General features: G+C 36.1%; 1 protein-coding gene across 6 annotated transcripts in view; it reads left to right on the top strand.

Annotated features, from left to right (window-relative positions):
* Positions 1-3,891: 3,891 nt before the first annotated feature.
* Positions 3,892-23,716, top strand: part of nfatc2a (nuclear factor of activated T cells 2a) — an 83,304-nt gene continuing 63,479 nt past the window's right edge. For 3 of the 6 annotated variants that reach the window (XR_015523925.1, XR_015523926.1, XM_087307727.1), the window contains exons 1-3: positions 7,958-8,175; positions 11,784-12,684; positions 16,056-16,224. Coding sequence is in view for 1 of the 6 variants with exons in the window: in XM_087307727.1 (XP_087163853.1) it covers positions 8,052-8,175; positions 11,784-12,684; positions 16,056-16,224 (1,194 nt within the window). In the remaining 5 variants the exon portion in view is untranslated. Of the gene's footprint in view, positions 4,364-7,957; positions 8,176-11,783; positions 12,685-16,055; positions 17,080-17,378; positions 18,123-19,347; positions 19,728-23,716 lie in introns of those variants that run through there. The other 3 variants (XR_015523929.1, XR_015523927.1, XR_015523928.1) reach the window with 3 other exon arrangements.

Raw genomic sequence — 23,716 nt, forward strand, 5'->3', positions numbered from 1 at the left:
CCTGATTTGTCATAATATTCACCAGTGCTCAACAGAAATGACTGTGATTGGCCATGAAGGTCATCAGTTCACCGCTCTTCACCGAGTACAAACTGGTACAAACACAGATACACTGACACTGGAGGATTTAAAGTTGCAAAGATCAGTCGACTGCTCGTCTGTGTTTGCACTCGGTAAACAGCGGTGAAGTGCAATTAACTGATGACCTTTACGGCCAATCATAGTCATTTCTGTTGAGCACTGGTGAATACAATGGGAAATCAGCAGTGTTGCGTTCAACAGCACTTAAATGTTAGCAGGAAATTGAAGGTTTTTTTTTTTTTATTCAGTATCGTGACGTAGTGGAAGAATCAGTTCATTAAGTTGAGTTTGATAAATGCCATCTAAACCATGTGTTTGGGAAAGAAAATGTTAGCTAACTATTGCCATTTCACTTAACTTGGCTGAAAATGAGCTCTGATATCCCTTTTTATTTTCACTTTACATTCAGAAAGGTCCTTTGGGTCATTCAGAAGGTGGTGAAATTATAAATTTGCATGACTTTCTCTTCGCTGATAAGATATACAGCCAGGTACACAACGTTCCTGTGTGACTCAGGCAATACTTTCAGGTTTCTTCCCACTGCAGCCTTGATTTCCCTTTTTAAATGGCGGCCGCGTGAAATGAGCCTCCTATTCATCCCCATATCATAACTGGCTTTATTACACTCCTCTCCACCAATCAGCTGGCGTGTGGTGTGGCGCAATATGGCTGTTGTCGCGTCATCCAGTTGGATGCTGCACACTGATGGTGGATGAGAAGATTGCCCCACCAAAAAAATGTGTAAAGCTTTGAGTGTCCAGAAAAGCACTATATAAATGTAAGGAATTATTAATGCTCCTAAATATCAGTAATATTTTTTTGGAAAGCAAACAAACGAAAAAATACTAATAAATAAGTGTGGCACATTGAATGTGTAATGAGGTGTGTGTGTGTGTGTGTGTGTGTGTTTCTGTGTGTACTGTAGAACTCAGTCAGTAAGAGCAGCTCTTCATTCAGTCCAGTGTTTAAACAAGTCAGTGTATCACATCGCAGAATTTTCCGGGATAAACTTTACAACAGAGTTTAGCCAAACAGGCCGCTTCATGGTCTTAGCCGACAGTTTATTTTGGCATCCTCCGGCATCCCAGAATGCAGCAGCTTTTTCATCTGGGCACCGGTAGAAGCTGTTAATGTGCTACTTCAGATTTTCGTGAAGCATTTACAGCATATAGCTTTACACAATTGCACTGATTTTATGTTACTTTTTAGGATTTTGAGTTTCGTTAAGCTGTAAATGTACATGATTCAAGTTCTTAAGCACAATGATAGTACTATAGGGAAATAATATTTTATATAGTGCATATAATGCCCACAAAAACCCCTTTATTATTAATTTTTTGCATTAAAAATAATAAAAACACTCACTTTTCAGAAGTATTTAAACGTGGCCCAAGTTCAGCATGTCAAATAAACATTGAAACCTTTGGAAGAACTACTAGAGGCCAATATTTGGGATTAGAAGGGGGAAAATCAAATAAATAAACCCTGCCACATTTTCCATGGTACATTTTCTGACTACAAATTGACTGTGTATAACCTTAATTAAGGTCATTTTTGTTGGTTTATTTAGTCATTTTATATTTATTTGTTGCATTATTAATATACAGATAAAGACTAAATTATTAGCCCTCCTGTGAATTTTTATTATCATTTTCCAAGTGATGTTTAACAAAGTAATATTCTTATTATATGTTTTTCTTCTGGAGAAAGTGTTAATTATTTTTACTTTTTTTTTTTTACTTTTTTTTTTTAAATGTAAAAAATATTATAACATTTATTGGCTACAGAAAAAACAGCTATAGTCAAGTCTTTAAATTGCACTTTAATATTTATTAAGTAACTTGAAAATGTTTTTCTTCTGGAGAAAGTGTTAATTATTTTTACTTTTTTTTTTTTACTTTTTTTTTTAAATGTAAAAAATATTATAACATTTATTGGCTACAGAAAAAACAGCTATAGTCAAGTCTTTAAATTGCACTTTAATATTTATTAAGTAACTTGAAAAAATGTGTACGTGCATGTTTCGTGTCAAAGACAAAATAAATTAGTTAATACTATTCTATTACACGTTAAGCTGCTTTGACACAATATATACATTGTAAAGGCGCTATAAAAATTAAGATGAATTGAAATTAAATTATAAAAATTTTTAATATATTTTAACATATAATTAGTTATTATTAAATATATTTAAATTTTTATGTTTAAAAATATATTAAAAAATAATTCTCCCCATTAAACAGCACTTGGAAAATATTTAAAAAGCATAAACTCAGAGGATATAAATGCACTGTCAACAGTTTCCTGTAGAATCTACAGTATCTTACAGTAAATCAATTACAGCAAAATACTGTATTCACATTTACAGCACTATTTATCTTGCTGCATATGCACTTACAGTATTATACATAACTATAGTCATTTTCACAATGCAACTTTAAAATACAGTAACACACCGCATAACTGTCCTACAATAAAATACAACTCATATTACAGTTAAGTACTATATAAATTACAAAAATCGTTTACAATGTGTAAATACTCACCGGCCACTTTATTAGGTACACCTTACTTACACCTTAGTACTGGGTTGGACCGACTTTTGCCTTCAGAACTGCCTTAAGTGGCACAAATTCAGCAAGATACTGGAAATATTCCTCAGAGATTTTGGTCCATATTGACATAATAGCATCACACAGTTGCAAATTTGTCAGCTGCACAGTCATGATGCGAATCTCTCGTCCACCACATCCCAAAGGTGCTATTGGATTGTGTTCTGGTGACTGTGGAGGCCATTTGAGTACAGTGAACTCATTGTCATGTTCAAGATACCAGTCTGAGATGATTTGCGCTTTATGACATGGCGCGTTATCCTGCTGTAAGTAACCATCAGAAGATGAGTACACTGTGGTCATAAAGGGATGGACATGGTCAGCAGCAATACTTAGGTAGGCTGTGGTGCTGACATGATGCCAAAGTGGTACTAATGAGCCCAAAGTGTGCCAAGAAAATACCCCGCACCATTACACCACCATCACCAGTCTAAACCATTAATGCAAGGCAGGAGGGATCTATGCTTTCATGTTGACGTCATGCTGTTGCTAGGTTTGAACTGCAGAAGATCGTCTTGATCATGTCTACATGCCTAAATGCATTGAGTTGCAGCCATGTGATTGGCTGATTAGAAATCCGCATTAACGGTTAACCGTTAGACAGGTGTGCCTAATAAAGTGGCCAGGCAGTGTAAAAAAAAATGCAGGGTTCCACACAATTACTTCATGTTGCCCCCACAAAAAGCGTTTTAATGAACGGATCAAATGTAGGGTTGAACATGAAACAATTAAGTTGTCCTAAAAACCTCAAGGATTGTTGTTTCAACTCATTTATAGTTTTATTTTGGGGTGTACAGTATGTGATTTTTGTGAATTCTGTTTCATCATTATTTATATCCAACTTATTTTTTTTAATCCTCTTAAGAAAACTTCTTTTTACTTTAACTATCTGTCAAATAAAAACGTCCAATATATTTTTATATTCCAACGCATTGGAGTTAGTGTGAGCATTCCTCCTCTATTCTACAACATAAAGTGTCCAGTGTAAATAAGTCTGTGAGAGTGTCGTAAAGCTGAACCAGGTCTCTCTCTCTCTCAAGTCTCTTCAAAACCAGTCTCTGTGTGCTTCAGCCCCTTTCATGCATTCGCTTCAACATCGCTCCTGTTTTCATTTTTCTCCCTCCTCTCTCGCCCTCAGCGCTAATTTCTCCGAGTCCCACAATGAAGCAGTTGTGCGCCTCTGTCTGAGAGCAGCCGCAGAAATGCTTTGGCGCGCACACTGGAGACGTCATGGATTCCTGAGCGCGCGCTCCGCAGGAAAGCCCTGAGTCTCCGACATGGAGCCGCTCCAGGTTTCCATGGCAGAGCACATAAACAGGAGGAAACACTGAGGGAATCCCGTTATTTTACAGCATTGGCCCATTATAAACACCCAGAGCCGGGGAAGGAAGCCGCTCTTGATACTCCAGTCAGTCTTCAGAGCAGTCTTCGGAGTATTTACGCCTTCGTTATTACGCTTTTTTTTAACCTCGTCGTGCAGATACTTTTTGTTTATTCCTGCTATGAACTTTTTCTGAGGGAAATTTTTTATTTTATTTTTGGTATATACATAAATACATACTTATTTTTTCCCAAATGTTTAGAGAGTCTTGGAGACTGATGCACTTCCACAGCATGAGGTCGATGGATCAAGGTATGGATGGGCGCGTGCTGAAGTGTTGTGATTTCTGGTAATCAATGATTTGATTTTATTAACACTTTTTTTGTTTGTGTTTTTTGATGCTATGAATGACATGCTTGTACTTGCTGTGTGGATTTAAACATGTTTTTGTGCTGTATATTGAGGTTATAGTAGGCTATATGTACAGTAAAGGGCGCTGACGTCATGAGGGAACTCTCGTGTGACATCAATGGGATATTAGGAGTTAAAATGTTACTGCTTGTGCTTTACTAAACATCCATAGTGTGGGATAAATGAATGAACGTTTACTTTTATTAATGGTCTTGTGTTATAGATCTGTGTTTCATTGCAGTTGTGATTCTAATGCATTTCACGGACTATTTGTTGTCGAGAACTTTAAGTTTTCAAGCTGATTTATTATTTTAAGCTACTAGATAGATAGATAGATAGATAGATAGATAGATAGATAGATAGATAGATAGATAGATAGATAGATAGATAGACAGACATATACTGTAGCATATTTTATATTATGTTGCATTTATTTAATGCATATTTTATTTAGAAGTTGATTTTATCTATCATCTATCTATCTATCTATCTATCTATCTATCTATCTATCTATCTATCTATCATCTATCATCTATCTATCTATCTATCTATCTATCTATCTATCTATCTATCTATCTATCTATCTATCTATCTATCTATCTCTGTCTGTCTGTCTGTCTGTCTGTCTATCTAGAATGTGCTGTTATTTATTATAGTTGTGTTTTAATTTCACCATTTCACAGAATGTTTGTTGATAGATAGATAGATAGACAGACAGACAGACAGACAGACAGACAGACAGACAAACAGATAGATAGATAGATAGACAGATAGATAGTTGCTTTTATTTGTCATTATTCATAGCAACTTATGAATAAAATATGCATGAAAAATAAAAGCAACTGAATATAACATGCACATGTTTTTAACACCATACAGTCTATCAAATGCATGAGAATCATAATCACAATTCTTTGATTGTGAAAATTCTACATCTATTGGTAAGACTTTATTTTGATAGTCCCTGTTGCACATTTTTTTTCACTAAAGTTGTGTTGCAACTACATGCTAATAACTTTTAATTTGAGTATTACTGTGTTTCTCGGAACAATGAAGGGGGGTCGCCTGGTGATTTCCAAAATACTATTTGTTTTTATTAAGCCATAAGAATTACCATATCCATAACCTACTTATGAGAAAAAATAGTCATTTATAGTTACTACTGTATATACCATATAGTTACTATAGTAGCTATAGTTACTAGTTCTATTGAATTGCAACCCCTGGGGTAATTACATTATATTAAAGACACAGCAATAGTGTTGGATACAGAAGATTGATTTTATAACACCAGGTTAGACTTTCTGGTATATTTACAGCACTGACATACATAAAAAAATTAAATCAATTATAGACTTGGGTCTATTGGTGCGTGTGCGACATTGCATGCACGGTTTCTGTATTTATAACCACCTCAGAGGATATTGGGGGTCGCGAGTCACTGGCATAGTCATTTTGGGGGTCGCGGGTTGAAAAGTTTGGGAACCCTTGGAGTATTAGACTGCCTGCCTAATACTGTATCTGCAGAATCTGCTCCTCCAACAGATATTTAACTGACTATAAGAAGCATTGCAAGTACATGTCAATTTACCCTAACCCTAACCTAACAGTCTATTTATAATCTAATGAGATTAAGTTGGCATACAGTTGAAGTCAGAATTATTAGCCCCCCTGTTTATTTTTTCCCCAATTTCTGTTCAACGGAGATAAGATTTTTTTTCAACACATTTCTAAACATTTTAATAACACATTTCTAATAACTGATTTATTTTGTCTTTGCCATGATGAAAGTAAATAAAATTTTACTAGATATTTTTCAAGACACTTCTTAAAGTGACATTTAAAGGCTTAATCCAGGTTAATCCAGCCTGATCTCACGAGAAAACGTAAGTATTTTACGTTTTGCCAGTTTAGTGGCTAATTCATAGGAATTCGTACGAGTTCAGTCGTACGAAATGGTACGATTTTAAAAAGGAGGCGTGGCACCTGACCCCACCCCTAACCCCAACCGTCAAAGGGGGATAAGCAAATCGTACTAAATTGTACGAATTAGATCGTACGAATTCATACGAATTAGCCACTAAAAGTTACGAATTGCTGTGAGATTGTGTTGGTTAATCAGGCAGGTTAGGGTTAGTTGTTGCAAGTTGTTGTATAATGATGTTTGTTCAGTACACTGTCGAAAAAATATTGCTTAAGAGGGCTAATCCTTTTGTCCCTAAAATGGTGTTTAAAAAATTAAAAAATGTTTTTATTCTAGCCGAAATAAAACAAATAAGACTTTTTCCTGAAAAAGAAATATTATCAGATATATAGATAGATCTATCAGAAAGAAGTTTCAGCATTTCATGCGCACTTTATTTTAATAGCATTAAATTTCATCAATTCAATTTTCACAAAGCATAAAAAAGAGTTTCTACAGATTCTACATCTGATGTCTTATAGTTCATGCCTCACCTCAAGCATTGAATATCTTTAGTTACATAAAGTTCAGGCTCCTCGGCTGTTCGTGCTGCAATGGAAACTTCAGGTAATGTTTAATAGCCCTATATACTGCCACCATGTAAATAATCACATTCTGTCATTTTGCTCTATAAGAACACGGTGTGTGTCTGGAGTGACTGCAGGTCATTTTCCAGACTTGCTCCAGAAAAAACAATTCACCGGTCTGAAAAAAAAAAATCTGAAGCATGTGATATGAGCTGAAAGTGATTTGGTGTAAAATTTGGTAATCGTATGACATTGTTTAATAACAATGAGCTTAAGATTAGATAGATAGATAGATAGATAGATAGATAGATAGATAGATAGATAGATAGATAGATAGATAGATAGATAGATAGATAGATGGATGGATGGATGGATGGATGGATGGATGGATGGATGGATGGATGGATGGATGGATGGATAGATGGACTGATAATAGATAGATAGATAGATAGATGGATAGATAGATAGATAGATAGATAGACAGACAGACAGACAGACAGACAGACAGACAGACAGACAGACAGACAGACAGGTACTGACAGACGGTTGGATGATCTGTGGATGAGTGAATAGATGGATTGGATGGATGTGTCGTATAGTGATGAACACCCGGGGGCAGCAGCTGTTACGGGATGAACTCCTGTATATTCACACCCGCCCACATGTTGAACTGTCATAAAGAACAAACTAGTTGCTTTTATTGTGGCCGTTATAATTACCAAGGTTATAACTAGTATCTGTCAACAGGAGGCGCGTGTCATCCATTTCATCACCCTCCCGAGTGACAGCGCGGTTTTATGAAACAAACACACACAGACAAACCTGCTCAAACTATCGCTCTGTTTACAGTAGGCAACATTTCACGCGACGCAGTGAACGCGTCCTGTCCATTCTCATTGTGCCTATTTTAAACGCGTCCTCGTCACCTTTTTTCTTTATTATTAGTGTTCGCGGGTTGATTTTGGAGCCGGTGTTGTTATAAACGGGGGTGTGAAAGTGAAGTTTAAAGCGGAAGTGTACCACTTGTCTGTTTCTGAGTCTCATTCATGCGTTTGGGCACTCGGAGCCGCGTGCACAACAGCCGTCGACGCGTTTATGAAGTTGCTGTGGTGTGAATAAGTCAAATTTAGAGACAGATGAGCTCTTTTTACGGCGAAAAAGCTGCGTTAGGACTGGCAGCGGAGCTCAGTCAGGTGAACTGTCAGGATGAGCTGGAGTTTGACTACCTTTTTGAGTATGAAAACCAAACAGGACTTCAAGGTTTGTTTCATTAAACTTCTGTATTATATATTTGCTGAAGGCCTGTATGCATCTAATAATAAGGTATGACTGTTTAAATTAATTGAAAATAAGTGATAACCGAGTAAGACAGTGTGTTATAAGTTACTAGAATTCAGCTTCAAGTGCAAGGCTTGTTAATTAGGTTAAGCAAGTCATTGAACAACTGTGCTCTGTTATGTAGACAAGTGATAGTATAGTATAGTATACTGTAGTATAATGTAGTGGATGGTCAAACCCCAAATGCAAATATGCTTTACTTAAACATTTATTTTGTGTTTGAAACCAATATAAATGAGACTGTTAGTTGATTAAACTGTATTTATCTCAAAACTGTGTTGAAAGTTACTAGTATTCACTAGGTTTATTAAGTTAACTGGGCAAGGAGGTTTGAAGTCATTGAACAACAGTGGTTTATTCTGTAGGAAATTGAAAAAAAGGATGTCTTAACATTGCTAGTTATATTATTAACCTTAAAATAGTTAAAAGCATGTTAATCTGCTTTTGTTCCATCAAAACTAAAAGAAACAACTTTTTTTAGAAGAAAAAATATGATCTGAAGAAAATACTGCGAAAATGTCTTTGCTCCACTAAACATCACTTGGAAAATATTTGGAAAAATTCTTAATATTTCACAGGCGATCTTATAATAATCGTTCTTTCTTATTTGTTCAGTTGTTTTGGCTACTTCTCATCCCAGATCTTTGTTTTGTTTTATAGATTTCATCTACATTGAGTGTCTTAAAAAAAGGGTTAAATCAAGGAAATGTTCAATTGCATTTAGGCCTGTCACAATAATCAATATATGGACTTATTGCACAACATATTTACATGATCATTTTTGGTGATGCGATATATATATCGCCCATACATAAAAACCAGCAACGTTGTAGCTGATCGTGCGACATTTTTGTCTTTATTGGAGATGTCAGTGTCAGTATGATTTAAACAAACACTATAGTATTTACTATAGTATATTTTCATGTGGGTGTCTGACCGCTGATAATAGATCTGGTAGCAGATATTGCAGCCTCTGTTGCTTTTTACCTTGCACTGTTATGTTAACATTTTTCATTATTTATTTAGGATCTGCGTTCTTACATTCTTGTTTCCAATTTCTGATTATTAAATTGTTGAAATGACTTTAATCAAATAAAATATTCTTAAGAATAAAATATGATGTGTTCTTTGGAAGAGTGTACTTGCATTGTGATGCTATTGTATTGGCATTTTGGCATTATAATCAGTGGCATAATATGTTGTTAATAGGACAATAATACCGTTTATCGCAATATATTTGGTGCAATATATCGTACAACAAAAAATAGATATCGTGATAGGCCTATTTGCGTTGTAAGAACTTAAATTATTTCTTTAATTTCACATTCAATTTGCATTTATTTTAGAAGTTATAATTATTAGTTTGTACATTTCCCTCCCCTCACTACAAAATAAAAGTTTGTAGATTAATGTGTTTATCATCTCACTGTATACTGTAACATTAATAACAGTAGACTAAAAAATAAGACTTTTGCTGCTTGTTTAAGCTACTTTTTTTTTTAAATGAGTTGAAACAACACAATGAGTTCAATGAGACCTGTCACTCAGCAAAGAGTGAACACATGAAATGATCGAGTATTTAAGCAGCAAGAGTTAAAGAATCATTACACTGAGGAAGACGTATAGCTCAAGCGTTTATTTTTTCATTTCTTCAGTGATTTATTTATTAAATTATTGCGCTTTCCTGGTACTTGTCATATAGTTACAATTAAAAAATAAAAAACTAACAAACAAAGTCTTCATGGAAGATGATCTTTACCTAATATTCTAATAGTAATTAACATAAAAAAAAAAAAAAATTGACACAGAATATAATTTTGGGTACTGCCAAAAAATATACATGTGTTTCTAGTCTAGGGTCACAGTAAAATAACTCGCTTTTTTGAAAGTTTAAAAGTGTTATCAATTTCCCACAGGCAAATAATATATTTAATATTTATGACTAGGCATAGGCTTGTATAATATTCTGACGGTTTGATAACCTTGGATAGAAATTTCCAGTATTGTGATTACTGCTGGGCAAAGCAGTGGCGCAGTAGGTAGTGCTGTTGCCTCACAGCAATAAGGTTGCTGGTTCGAGACTCGGCTTAGGTGGCGTTTCTGTGTGGAGTTTGCATGTACTCCCTGCGTTCGTGTGGGTTTCCTCCGGGTACTCCGGTTTCCCCCACAGTCCAAAGACATGCGGTTTAGGTGAATTGTGTAGGCTAAATTGTCCATAGTATGTGTTTGTGTGTGTGTGGATGTTTCCCAGAGATGGGTTGCGGCTGGAAGGGCATCCACTGCGTAAAAACTTGGAGGATAAGTTGGCGGTTCATTCCGCTGTGGCGACCCCGGATTAATAAAGGGACTAAGCCGACAAGAAAATGATTGAATGAATGATTGATTACTGCTCTAAAACATGTTCATTTTAAATGTAGTAAAAAAACAACAACCTTTTCCCCAAAGAACACAATATATTTTTAGAAACTATTAAATATTTTAAAACGGTTAACATGTCTGGCTGAATAATTGAAGAAATCATTGATGTCTGCTCACTTCATTAGCACAGATGGATGGATGGATGGATGGATGGATGGATGGATGGATGGACAAAAGGAAGGAAGGAATGAAGGAGGATGGATTAATGAATGATTTGTGGATAGATAGATAGATAGATAGATAGGTAGATAGAAAGATAGATAGATAGATAGATAGATAGATAGATAGATAGATAGATAGATAGATAGATAGATTTCTATTATAACTTTCTATTGATGTTTAACCATTAAAATAAACATAGCATTATAAAACGCTCGCATGATGTCAATTTGGACAACTATGCTGATATTTCAAAGTTTTCACACAAAGAGAAAGCGCATAGTCTAGTTTGTGAATCAATAGACTTTGATACAGTACGAGTCGCAGATGTGAGGCATGCACGAGCTGTTTATCATAACTCTCATCATTGTTACCTTTATATTTGCGTGACTGTTTGCTTTATAAAACGGAGAACGCACTCCCAGTTAACACGCAGCGGTTGGAAATTTAAGTTACAGTAATGTCCATAATTTACAGTGAGGCTTTTTTTGCAGTCTGAATTAGCCTGTTCAATTACAGAATACGGGAAATGCCATTACTATTATCATTTTAATATGGCATATTTAATAATGAAATCAAATAATCATAATGTAATATTTAAATTAATTTTAAGCTATCTTGCGGCCCACCTGCAGGATCGCTGAGGCCCACTAATTGAGAATCCCTGGTATAAAGGGCCCTTTTCAGCTGGCGATACTGTTGCCCTAAAAAAATTAAATGAAGTAGTTGTAAAAAATGGGTTTATATAAAAAATTATACCGACTTTAAAACCTTGACTTTTCCAATCCGCGGTAAACCTTGAAACCGGTTATTATCCCATGCCAATTTCTGACCTCAAAAAACACCATTTCAGTTCAGCATACAGCATGCTACCGCTTATTCAAAATAACAAACAACATGCTTGACTATTTTGCACACTTAACTACATCATTTCTTTTTTCTCTGTTTTACAGATGAGCAAGGCATCTCCTCACACAGCTCTCCTCCGAGCCTCTCCTATCCTCCAGAGGGCGTTGCCCCGTACGCCATCAAGCCGTGTGCGTCCTCCTATGTTGACGTCCACACTGAAGGCTTTTCTGCGTACGAGCAACTGGAGGCCAAGGGCTACCTGGAGCACGCCCGACCCAACAACCAGGCCTTGAGCCCCAGAATCGAAATCACACCTTCACGTGAGCTCTACAATCATGGTCAAAACCAGCTCATAAACACCAGCCCCAGTCCTGGACTCACCGTGCCAGGTCAAGATCCGTTAGCCTATCGGGAGCCACAATGCTTGAGTCCCGCCAGTAGCAATTCATCCACTTCCTGGCATTCAGAAAACCTCTCACCCTGGGCATCGCCCTGCGTTTCGCCCAGTAACAGCCAGCTTTCTGGAGACCTCTGTCCACGACTGCAGGGCGTCCATACGGGGTCTCCAAGAACCAGTCCGGGCACTTCTCCACAGACCACCAGTCTGTCTGAGGACGCTTGCATTGGCCCGCGCTCTCCCTCCCCCCGACCTGGATCGCGTTCAACCTCCCCTCTATGCAAACGCACCTACGAGATGTACACAAACCCAAACCTTGTGCCTGTGGCCCGTTCTCGCAGCCCGTCGCCCCACGGTGGCCACAAGGAGCATCACGTCAATCATTACATCTCAAATAATGGCGTAAATGGCTTTAGTGTTGGCCAGGCGGCTTCTGTTCCTACTAAAATCGTAAAGACCAACCAGCAGGGCTACCCCCTTTATTCAGACAACCACACTGAGGGTTACCTGCTGTCCTGTGAGCAGGATATGAAGGGCAAACCTGGCCCCGAGCCTTTCTTCGTCATCCCTCAAATCTGGCCCAAACAGCTGGTACCTGGCATGTGCAGGTAAATATTTGCTTTTTTTTTCTTGTGTCTTTACCCATAAAAGTATAGTTCACCCCAAGTTATAATTACCAGGGATGTCCTGATCAGGTTTTTTTGCCCTCCTTTGACTTTGAATATCTGACAAAACCGAAAGCTGATCCGATACTTCTAAAAATACATGAAAAAAGAATAAAGAAGAGCGAAGAAACCGATTCAGGATGTTAATTTTGTTATTTAATTCACCCTATTTTAACATTCAACAACTCTGTTAACAAACAGAGCACTTCTTTGAGGTAGCTAGAACAATCAAGTAATAAATAACATCAATTCTTCAGGTAACACTGAGGTAAACCTCACTTCTCTGACCTCAAAAGATGCTTTAGCAACTGGAGGACATGGGCTTTAGCCTCCTTGTTAGAGCAACCGACTCCCATTCAAAGAATCAATGGTTCGATCCCAGCTCAGCACGGGTTGGGTGCAGTAGGACAGGTGGGTTGCACGTGGGGGCTCGTCCAGGATGGGAATGAAGTTTATCGGGGTGAGTGTAACGGTGACTAGCTAGCAAAGTTCTATGCAGGTAAACCTCACTCCTCTGACCTCAAAAGGTGCTTCAGTGAGGCCTTGATACATGGTTACAAAACTAATATAAAAACAAATAGCACCTCAACTTAAAATACCCGACAGGCAATCCCAAGTTTACAAATCTCACAGTTTGCTATGGTAATGTTGTCGTCATTAACTTCATAATACCTCCAGACCGCAGACATACTCGCGCTTTCCGCTTCAAAGTGCTTCCGTGTACTTTGCCGGCATTTAACCAATATTGTCTCTGCAACAAAGTGATGTCATGCTGCACGTGTTGCTCTTTCTGTGTGACGTCAAGAAAGAGTTGGGCTGGGCAATTAATTGAAAAATAATCGAAATTGACACTGAGAGGCTATAATCGATCCAATTTTGCCAGGTCATTTACTTTCCCTACCAAGTGTGGAGTCACGCGACGCTGCTCTGTTTACACTTCTGGGTCAAGCACAAGTTTGTGTTTCAGAGAAGCCTTCATGTGGTCTATACACCTCACCATGGCTGATGCCGACACTTACAAAGCCTCACAAAAAAGGCATGCAGTTACGGCTGATTTACACTTCTGCATCCACTTTTAAGCCATATTTGATCTCTTGTCAAGCCTTACTTTGCACTACACTCATGATGATTGGAAGCTGTGCAGGAGATTCCTGTACAATTTAAAATGACATCTTTGGATATCTTTTCTGCTGGAGATACTGTTCTCTTAAAAAACAAAACAACAAAATCAAGTAAATAAGTTTTTTCGCACATAATTTAGGAACAGTATTACAGAAAATGTTGGCGGTTTTAAAACCTTGACTTTTCCAAACTGCGGTATACCTTGAAAACGGTTATCATCCCATACCTAATTTAGACTGTAAGGGAAACCAGAGTACCCGGAAGAAATCAACGTCAACATGGAGAGAACATGCAATCTCCACACAGAAATGCCTAATGGCCCAGATGGGACTCAAACCAGCAACCTTCTTGCTGTGAGGTGACAGTGCTAACCGCTGAGCCACCGTGCCACCGTAATGTAATTTGTCATTGTCAAAAATGTTTCTTTCAAGCAGTTTTTAAAACATTTGCTGTGTGAGTAAAAAGTTCTGCTGTAAGTATGTGACTCTGGACCACAAAACCAGTAGTGTCATTTTGTCTAAATTGAGATGTATATATCACCGTAAAGCTGTATAACATTGTGGCATGGTTTATTAGCATAGAACAATGTTGAACATCTGAAATCTGAGTGTTCAAAGAAGTCTAAATACTGAGAAAATTGCCTTTAAAATTGTTAAAAATGTAATTCTTTGCGATATACATTACTAATTAAAAAATGACATATTTCAAATGACAAAATCTCCTCATAGAAGATGATCTTTACTTTATATTTTAGTAATACTTGCCATAAAAGAAAATATATATAATTTTGACTTCTACAATGTATTTTTACTATTGCGATAAATATATCCATGAAACATAAGATTGGTTTTGTGGTCCACGCTTACATATTAGTCATTACTGTTTTCAGAGAGAGAGAAAACTTTAGACACGTTTACATTGTCAGCAAATGCATTACCAGAACAAGATATAATAATAAATATCAGAAAATAAATGTAAGCTTATAATCTTTGGACTTTTTTCATAATCAGTGGAAACACCAGTTATTTAAGGTAGAAAATTACACATTTTGTTAGTGTTGTTGCAGTTTGTGGAAACTAAAGTTTATTTCAGTAATGAGTAATTAAAAAGCCGTAAAACTAAGTGTTCATTTTAAACACAAACCCAAAGCAGCAAAATTTGAGACACTATGGAAAACGCAAAAAAAAAATAATAATAATGATTTCTAAATGTACTTTTTATATATACATATATATATATATATAGTGACTTGGGATCCTTTGCTTGGGGGTTTATGATTAGCTGATGTGGACCAGCTGGGTCAATCACGAGCACATTAAAATTAGACTTCACTTAATATTCATTAAATAATTACAACCTCAAATCAGAAAAATTTGGGGTAGTATGGAAAACACAAATAAAAAAAACAGAAAGTAGTGATTTCTTAATTTACTTTAACTTGTATTTCATTGCAGACAATACAACAAGCATATATATATGTATATATATATATATATATATATATATATATATCCTCATTTTCTTTCTACAACTATTTTCGTCTGGAAGAAACCCCCTTCCACCCCTTCTTCCACTTTCATCCAGAATGGGCGGCACGGTGACCCAGTGACTAGCACTGTTGCCTCACAGCAAGAATACCAATGGCGTTGGGTCCTCGCTGAGCCATATGGTATTTCTGTGCGGAGTTTGCATGTTCTCCCCGTGTCCACGTGGGTTTCTACCGGGTTCCCCGGTTTCCTCCTACCATAAAATGTGCTCTATATTATAGATAAAATAAGCCTAAACCTTTTTTCTAATGTCCTACTCAGCAGCGGAAGAGTTTGAAATCGACCTGAGCTCAATCTCCCCTCACCCTGTGAAAGGGGGGAGCCCTGTGCTCGAGGATCCCTTGAGCTCAGGGCTGTCTCCCGGGACAGCATGCCAAACAAGCTATGTATAAATCATGAGCAAAGTGTGAACTCTTGAAAAGGAAAAAGCAAAAATAAAAGTATCTATTTTTGTTTGCTATAATAAGTTATAATAAGAAAATCAGAATCGGCACAAGTCAGCCACAAAAAAAAATTGTGACCGGTTAGCTTGTATTAACAGCCCTTTGTTTAACAGTCTATAATCATCCTCACTCACTATTTCCTGCCTCGAATCTGCGACATGTGAACCAAATGTTGATGTGTATGATGTTTCCTGTCCTCCAGCATCCCTGTGTCGTCTCTGCCGTCTCTGGAATGGCCTCTGCCGAGCCGCACGGATCAGCTGGAGCTCCACATCGAGGTGCAGCCCAAACCCCATCACAGGGCTCACTATGAGACAGAGGGCAGCCGCGGGGCCGTCAAAGCCCCGACAGGAGGACACCCGGTGGTCCAGGTGGGTGTTCGCGCTCTGTGCGTGTCAAGGCATTTCCTAGTCATTATGCAACAGCAGGTTATTTCGCCTCAGGTCAGAGCTATGAAAATGGTTTTCTTTATCCTCCTTCACACAAATGAACACACACGTCCTGTAGTGGCTCAGGGAAGACTATTGTCTTTCATGCTGAAGGTTAGAGATTTATTTTTTAATGTAAAATCTTTAATCGTAACATCATTTATGGCTCGCAGAAATAATAACAATATTGACCTTAAAGTGCTTTAAAACATATTTAAAACAGATTTTATTTTAGCTGAGATAAAGGAAATAAGACTTTCTCTAGAAGAAAACATATTATAGGAAATAATGTGAAAAATCACTCTATTAAACACCATTTAGGAAATATTTGAACAGAAAAAAAAGACAGGAGGCCAAATTACTTCAACTGTATATATATCTTGTCGTTGATCCCAGTTGTAAGAGCAAAAAATAATAATTTCTTCTTGTTAATCGTTTGTAAATAGTGGTAGGAGGTCTATTTTTCCAATGAATCATCTGTTGAACTGCATCCCAATCGTCACAAATACTGCAGAAGATCTAGTGGAACACACATGGCTCAAGATTCTCACAGAAATCAGTCAAGTTCGGTGAAGGAAAAATCATCGTTTGAGGTTACATTCAGCATGGGGGCGTGTGAGAGATTTGCAGAGTGGATGGCAACATCAACAGCCTGAGGTATCAAGACATTTGTGCTGCCCATTAAATTACAAACCACAGGAGAGAGCAAATTCTTCAGCAGGATAGGGCTCCTTCTCATACTTCAGCCTCCACATCAAAGTTTCTGAAAGCAAAGATGGTCAAGGTGCTCCAGGATTGGCCAGCCCAGTCACCAGGCATGAACATTATTGAGCATGTCTGGGGTAAGATGAAGGAGGAGGTATTGAAGATGAATCCAAAGGATCTTGATGAACTCTGAGAGTCCTGCAAGAACGCTTTCTTTGCCATTCCAGATTACTTTATTAATAAGTGATTTAAGTCGTTGCAGAGATGTATGGATGCAGTCCTCTAAGCTCATGGGAGTCAGGCACAATATTACTTATTTTTCCACTGCAGCATGACTTCATATTCTAAACTGGACATTATTTCTGACAATACTTTTGTCTAAGCAAAGTCAGACCTTACTGTCCTAATTAAATCATTAAAAATCAAGGCACGATCATATTTAATTTTGGAAAAATGATCGTAAAATAGAGGCCTTTGCTTTTTATATAAACCACTTCTGATGCCAAATGACCAAGTAAAAGTCAAGTTATTATTTGTTGTTCCTAAAACTGAGATAGGTGACACGACTTTTGTCAGGTAGTATGTGTATATATATATATATATATATATATATATATATATATATATATATATATGCACACAGTTGAAATTATTAGCCCCCTTGAATTATTAGCCCGCCTGTTTATTTAATTTTTTTTACCAATTTCTGTTTATTGGAGGGAAGATTGTTTTAGCACATTTCTAAGGATAATAGTTTTAAAAACTTATTTCTAAAAACGGATTTATTTTATCTTTGTCATAGTGACAATAAATATTATTTTACTTGATGTTTTTCAAGACACTTCTATACATCTTAAAGTGACAGTGAAAGGTTTAACTAGGTTAATAAGGTTAACTAGGCAGGTTAGGATAATTAGGCAAGTTATTGTATAACGATGGTTTGTTCTGTAGATTATCGAGAAAAAAAAATTGCTTAAAGGGGCTAATAATTTTGTCCAAAAAATGGTTTTAATAAAATTAATATTCTTTTATTCTAGCTGAAATAAAACAAATAAGACTTTCCCCAGAAGAAAAAAAAATTTCAGACATACTGTGAAAATTTCTTTGCTCTGTTAAAAATCATTTGGGAAATATTTAAAAAAATAAAATAAAATCAAAAGAGAGCTAATAATTCTGACTTCAATTGTGTGTGTGTGTGTGTATATATATATATATATATATATATATATATATATATATATATATATATATATATATATATATATATATATATCAAGTGTGCCGCAAGCCTACGTTTGAGTGAAGGTTTCGGCCGTTAGATCGCCCCCTGGGGGCTGGCTGCAGTACAAGTCATAAAGCCCGCCTCCTCCGTGTTAATGAAGGAGACTTGAGCCCAAATAAAAAAAAATATTACACTTGCAATAAAATGTCCCGAAAGATAGTTCTGGTGGATTAAGGCACTGGTTATTGTGCTGAAATAGGTGCAGATCCTCATTTTTGTAAACAGTTTGTTTTTAGCAGTAATTTAATGCTGGGCATGTCATCGTGATTGACAGCTGTGATTGACAGTTTCTCAAAGCGCGGCGTCTGAGCTTTGGCAGGAGACTGAAGTAGACTGAAATGTTATTATTCGATTTCTGTGTTATTTTACCATGACAAAATGAGTTCAGCAGTAAACTATAGTTTCTGACATACATGATCCTGGTGGAACACTGTTTATTCGCTAAGTTCAGGGCTTTTTTCGGGCTTTATTAGTTTGCTGATACACGCCTAGCCACCCAGATAGCAAAACACAGTTCCGGCTAGATTCTCGCCTGCCGGAGACTTATCTCTTAGAGCTCAGACTGACTAATGTTACCTCTGCTGGACCTACTCCGGATGCCTGGACTCACTACCCAATTCCAGCCCGAGTCAATCGAGCCAGATGCGGCGGCCGAGCAAGCAGGCGCTGCCGCATGCGAGCCGGAATCAGCCCGCGACGCCGCGAGTAAGTTATGCGCTGCGGCCTGGAGCTGGCGCGATTGAATATATAAAACCCTCATATTTGTTAACGTTATTACATCCATTTGTGTTGATATGACAGCAAACGCATGCTGAGAAGTTCGGGGGGCGTAGTTGATTTTACATAAAGCGTTTGATTGGAAGCTCGACTCTGCTCATTTTCGCGGCTCCTCCTCTGGCTCCATCAGACAATCCTTCTGCGCATGTCTGGCTCCAATTTCAGCAGTCTTTTGCGACAGTTTGTGCCCGTCAAGCAGGCGTTTTGCCCTCAAGGCGTTCAATGGGAAAAAGGGCTGTCGCGTCGTCCATATTTTTTACAGTCATTGATATATACACACACACACACACACACACACACAGTTGAAGTCAGAATTATTAGCCCCCAATTTCTGTTTAACGGAGAGATTTATTTTTAGCACATTTCTAAACATAATAGTTTTAGTAACTCATTTCTAATAACTGATTTATTTTATCTTTTCCATGATGTCAGTAAATATTATTTGACTAGATATTTTTCAAGACACTTCTATACAGCTTAGTCACATTTAAAGGCTTAACTACGATAATTAGGTTAACTAGGCAGGTTAGGTTAATTAGGCAAGTTATTGTATAATGATGGTTTGTTCTGTGGGCAGTCTGAAAAGAATTAAAACCTGCTTTTATTCTAGCCGAAATTAAACAAATAAGACCCTCTCCAGAAAAAAAAATTTTTATCAGACATACTGTATATAATTGTATTCAAAATATTTAAAAAAGGAAAAAAAAAAAATTAAAGGCGGGGGCTAATAATTCTGACTTCAACTGTGTGTGTGTGTATATATATATATATATATATACACACATACATTTTTAATAATATATTTTATATAACATGTTTTAAAAATGCATAGTGACATAATAAAAAAAAGAGATACTATAATATATACTTTCCGCACTTCAGGAAGTGCTGTTTCCTCTGCTCTTGTACAGGCCCTGTAATGGCAGCTGTTTTCTGATGCCATTGCTCAGTTTGTTTACCTCTTCAGGTTTGATGTTGCTCTGGTAACAGTTTATGTGAAAGCCCTCTTGTTGCTTTCTGCTCTCTCAGTGTAAACCATCTTTAATGGTCTTGTTAGCATCCTTCCGATGTCAGCGGCGCTCGGCTAAAGATTGCCTTGGCAAAACCCGAATGTTTAATGCTTTCCATTTGCTGGCGTTTGCTGTGGTCAGTGTGGAGTTTTTCTGGACGCTTCGCCTTTACTTTTCCCTCCTCACCGCTGACTCACCACTCACCGGTTGACATGGCAGCCCATTCTCAGATGGAAACCATGGAAACAGCCTTGTTTACACACTTCACGAGGCGCACCTGATGCACTCATTCACCTGAACCTTAAAGGGGACACATTATATCCTTTTTCAGAATAAGCCAAATAAATCGCTGATGTACCCTGAATGAGTCTGTGAAATTTGTGAACAAAATAGCCCACAGATTATATATATATATATATAGTGAATATATAATCTAGCTAGCAAATTACCCGTTTAGGTGTTATCAAAAGCATTGTTTATGTGTGTGTCCCTTTAAATGCAAATGCTGCTGTTTTCCAGAAGAGAGCGGAGCCTTTATTTGCTATTCTGACACTCCAGAAACAACAAAAAATGTGACTCTCATTCAGCCAAAATGACAGGATAGATGAAAAAAGGGATAAAAAAGGATTAATTAATATTTTTTTAATAAATAATTAAACAGATCAGATTAATATATCTATTTGTTTTACATATATTTTTTTAATTTATTTGTTCGGTTTAAATATTTTAGTAAATACTAATAAAAGTAATTGAAATAAATAAGAATAAACATAAATTAATAAATAAATGCATATAAAAAACAAAATGCAATATTTACAATAATAGTATACAATAAATAATTTACAATAAAAAATAAGAAGAGTAACGCACATAAAATGTAATGATATGATCAATAATACAATAATATTCTATAATATTATTTTTTATTCAAAAACAATATGTAGGCATTTTAATTTTTATCATTTTACTTTTAAAATAAATTAATGAAAAATACATGTAGATAAAATATTTAACTTTATTGATTTTATTTAATAATTAGAACAAAACTAAAAATTCTTAACTAAAATGTAAAAAATGGTGAGGTAAATAGAATAAGTAAAAGATAAATAATTAGACCGTGATGGAGAGACTGAAGAGTTTACAAATTCTTGACTGAATCAGGGCATTTCTCAATGGTTAGTGTATATAATATGTATTGCTTTAAATTGTAAATAAGTAAATATATATTTATTTTTCTGTATTTATGTACCTATATTTACTCATTTGTATTATTATTTGTTGACATCAATAACAACATTATAAGAACTGCAGGCCTTACTTGCCTCAGTTAAGCTGAGTGTTCATAAATCCACCATAAGAAAGAGACTGAGCAAAAATGGTTTGCATGGCGACAAAAACTGTTGAGCAAAAAGAACAGAAAGGGTCATCTCAGATTTGCCAGAAAACAAACATCTTGATGATCCCCGAGACTTTTGTGAAAGTTTTCTGAATGACGGGACAAAGGTTGAACTTTTTAGAAGGTATGTGCCATTGTGTGTGACGTAAAATATACATATTTTTACATAAAAACGGCTTATTCCAGCCAAAATAAAAGAAATAAGACTTTCCTCAGTAGAAAAAAAATATTATAGGAAATACTGTAATAATGTCCTTGCTCAGGGATTTGTTTCCCAAACGACAACATAATTCCCATCTGAACTACTGTAGCACGATGAATACTTTGGGAAATAAACGATGTAGTGACGAGTGTTTTCCAAAAGTTAGTTGCTCTGTCGCAGATCCATTGTTTGAACCACATTAGTTAAAACATTAAAAAGTCCGTATTGACTCCAAACAGGGTGGGGTAACAAGTTCTTTAAAAAAAATCTGCAATAAATTATAATTTTTTAAATAATTTGTACAAATCATTTTTTTTTCATGCACATGCTTGCACATTTTTAGATCAATTCATTAGTTTTGTTAAACACTTGCATTCGTTTTCCATGTTAATGTAAATTATACAACTACAGCCTATATTTATTTTACAAACATGAATATTGCATATTCTATTCTAAAACATAAAACCCCTTACCTATGAATATCTAACCTAACAAAACCGCTTACCGAATCACTGAACTAACGGCAAAACTTGCAGTCTTAGTTGGCTAACCCACAGTGCGAATTACAGTGGGGTTTGGGGGGGCTGACCCCCTATTAACGCTTGATTCCCCCCTGAAGGACATCAAAACAATATGTATGGGGGTGTCTGCCCTTTAATAGTTAAGAAATAGTTTTCTCTGATCTGTGTCTTAAATTGTATTAATAATTAAAATAATACATAACTTCAATATACATTTGACCACCCCTATAATGGTTCATACCATTGTGAACGCATGTTTGCGCCAAAAATATGAATTCATCAGTTTGAAACCGAAATCTAGAGCACCGACAGACAGTGTAAGTGTTCATGAAACATGTTACTTTAAAAAAGGTGTTTGTAGGTGTCTGTAAATCTAGATGCATAATTTCTGTTTTATTATACACTGGCTCGCATATGGAAGATAAATAGTAAAATAAAAAAATATGTGCAGCATTTCATAGTCATCCGTTAATAAGTGCAGGAAAGCAAACTTGTCACCATTTATTTAATATCACAAATGTCACTGAGAACCACTCAATATTCCTCAAAACACTGAAAACATAATAACAAGTTTGATTAATAAATTAAATGTAATTAAATTATATACAGTTGAAGTCAGAATTATTAGCCCTCCTTTGATTTTTATTTTCTTTTTTTAATATTTCCCAAATGATGTTTAACAGAGCAAGGAAATTTTCTACAGTATGTCTGATAATATTTTTTCTTCTGGCAAAAAATTTATTTGTTTGATTTCAGCTTGAATAAAAGCAGTTTTAAATTTTTTAAAGCCATTTTAAGGATAAAATTATTAGCCCTCTTAAGCTATATTTGTTTCCGATAGTGTACAGAACAAACCATCGTTATACAATAGCTTGCCTAATTACCCTAACCTGCATAGTTAACCTAATTAACCTAGTGAAGCCTTTAAATGTCACTTTAAGCTGTATAGAATTGTCTTAAACATATCTAAATAAATATTATTTACTGTCATCATGGCAAAGATAGAATAAATCAGTTATTAGAAATGAGTTATTAAAGATATTATGATTAGAAATTGGTAAACAAAAACAAACAGGGATGCTAATAATTCAGGGTGGATGATAATTCTGACTTTAACTGCATGTAAATTTGGTTCACTGAGGCAAATTTGCTGGACATAACCGAAAATACTTGACCCCCCGGATCGTCAATGTATAATTCACACCCTCAACGCACCCCTGCTAAACATCACTTAGGAAATATTTTAAATTCATTTCAGCAGGACTAATCATTTTGCTGTATATGTATATAACTGTATATATGTGTTACTAAACCTGCTAGCATTGGTAATGATTGTTCTCCAAATGGCACACATTTCAACACATCTCTCTCTGATGCAACATTGTTGTTTACTCAATTTTGTCCATCAAATGTATGTGTGTTGTGTTGACACACTGTCACTGCCTTTCAACCCCAGAGTAAATTTAGCTGCAGCTTCATGCTCTGTGGTTTCTGCATGCTTCCTTCCGATGTAGACACACACTTTTTTTTTATGCACACCTC

This window comes from Danio rerio, chromosome 23 (assembly GCF_052040795.2).
Source record: "Danio rerio strain M-AB ecotype USA chromosome 23, GRCz13ab, whole genome shotgun sequence".
Classification (NCBI taxonomy): domain Eukaryota; kingdom Metazoa; phylum Chordata; class Actinopteri; order Cypriniformes; family Danionidae; genus Danio; species Danio rerio.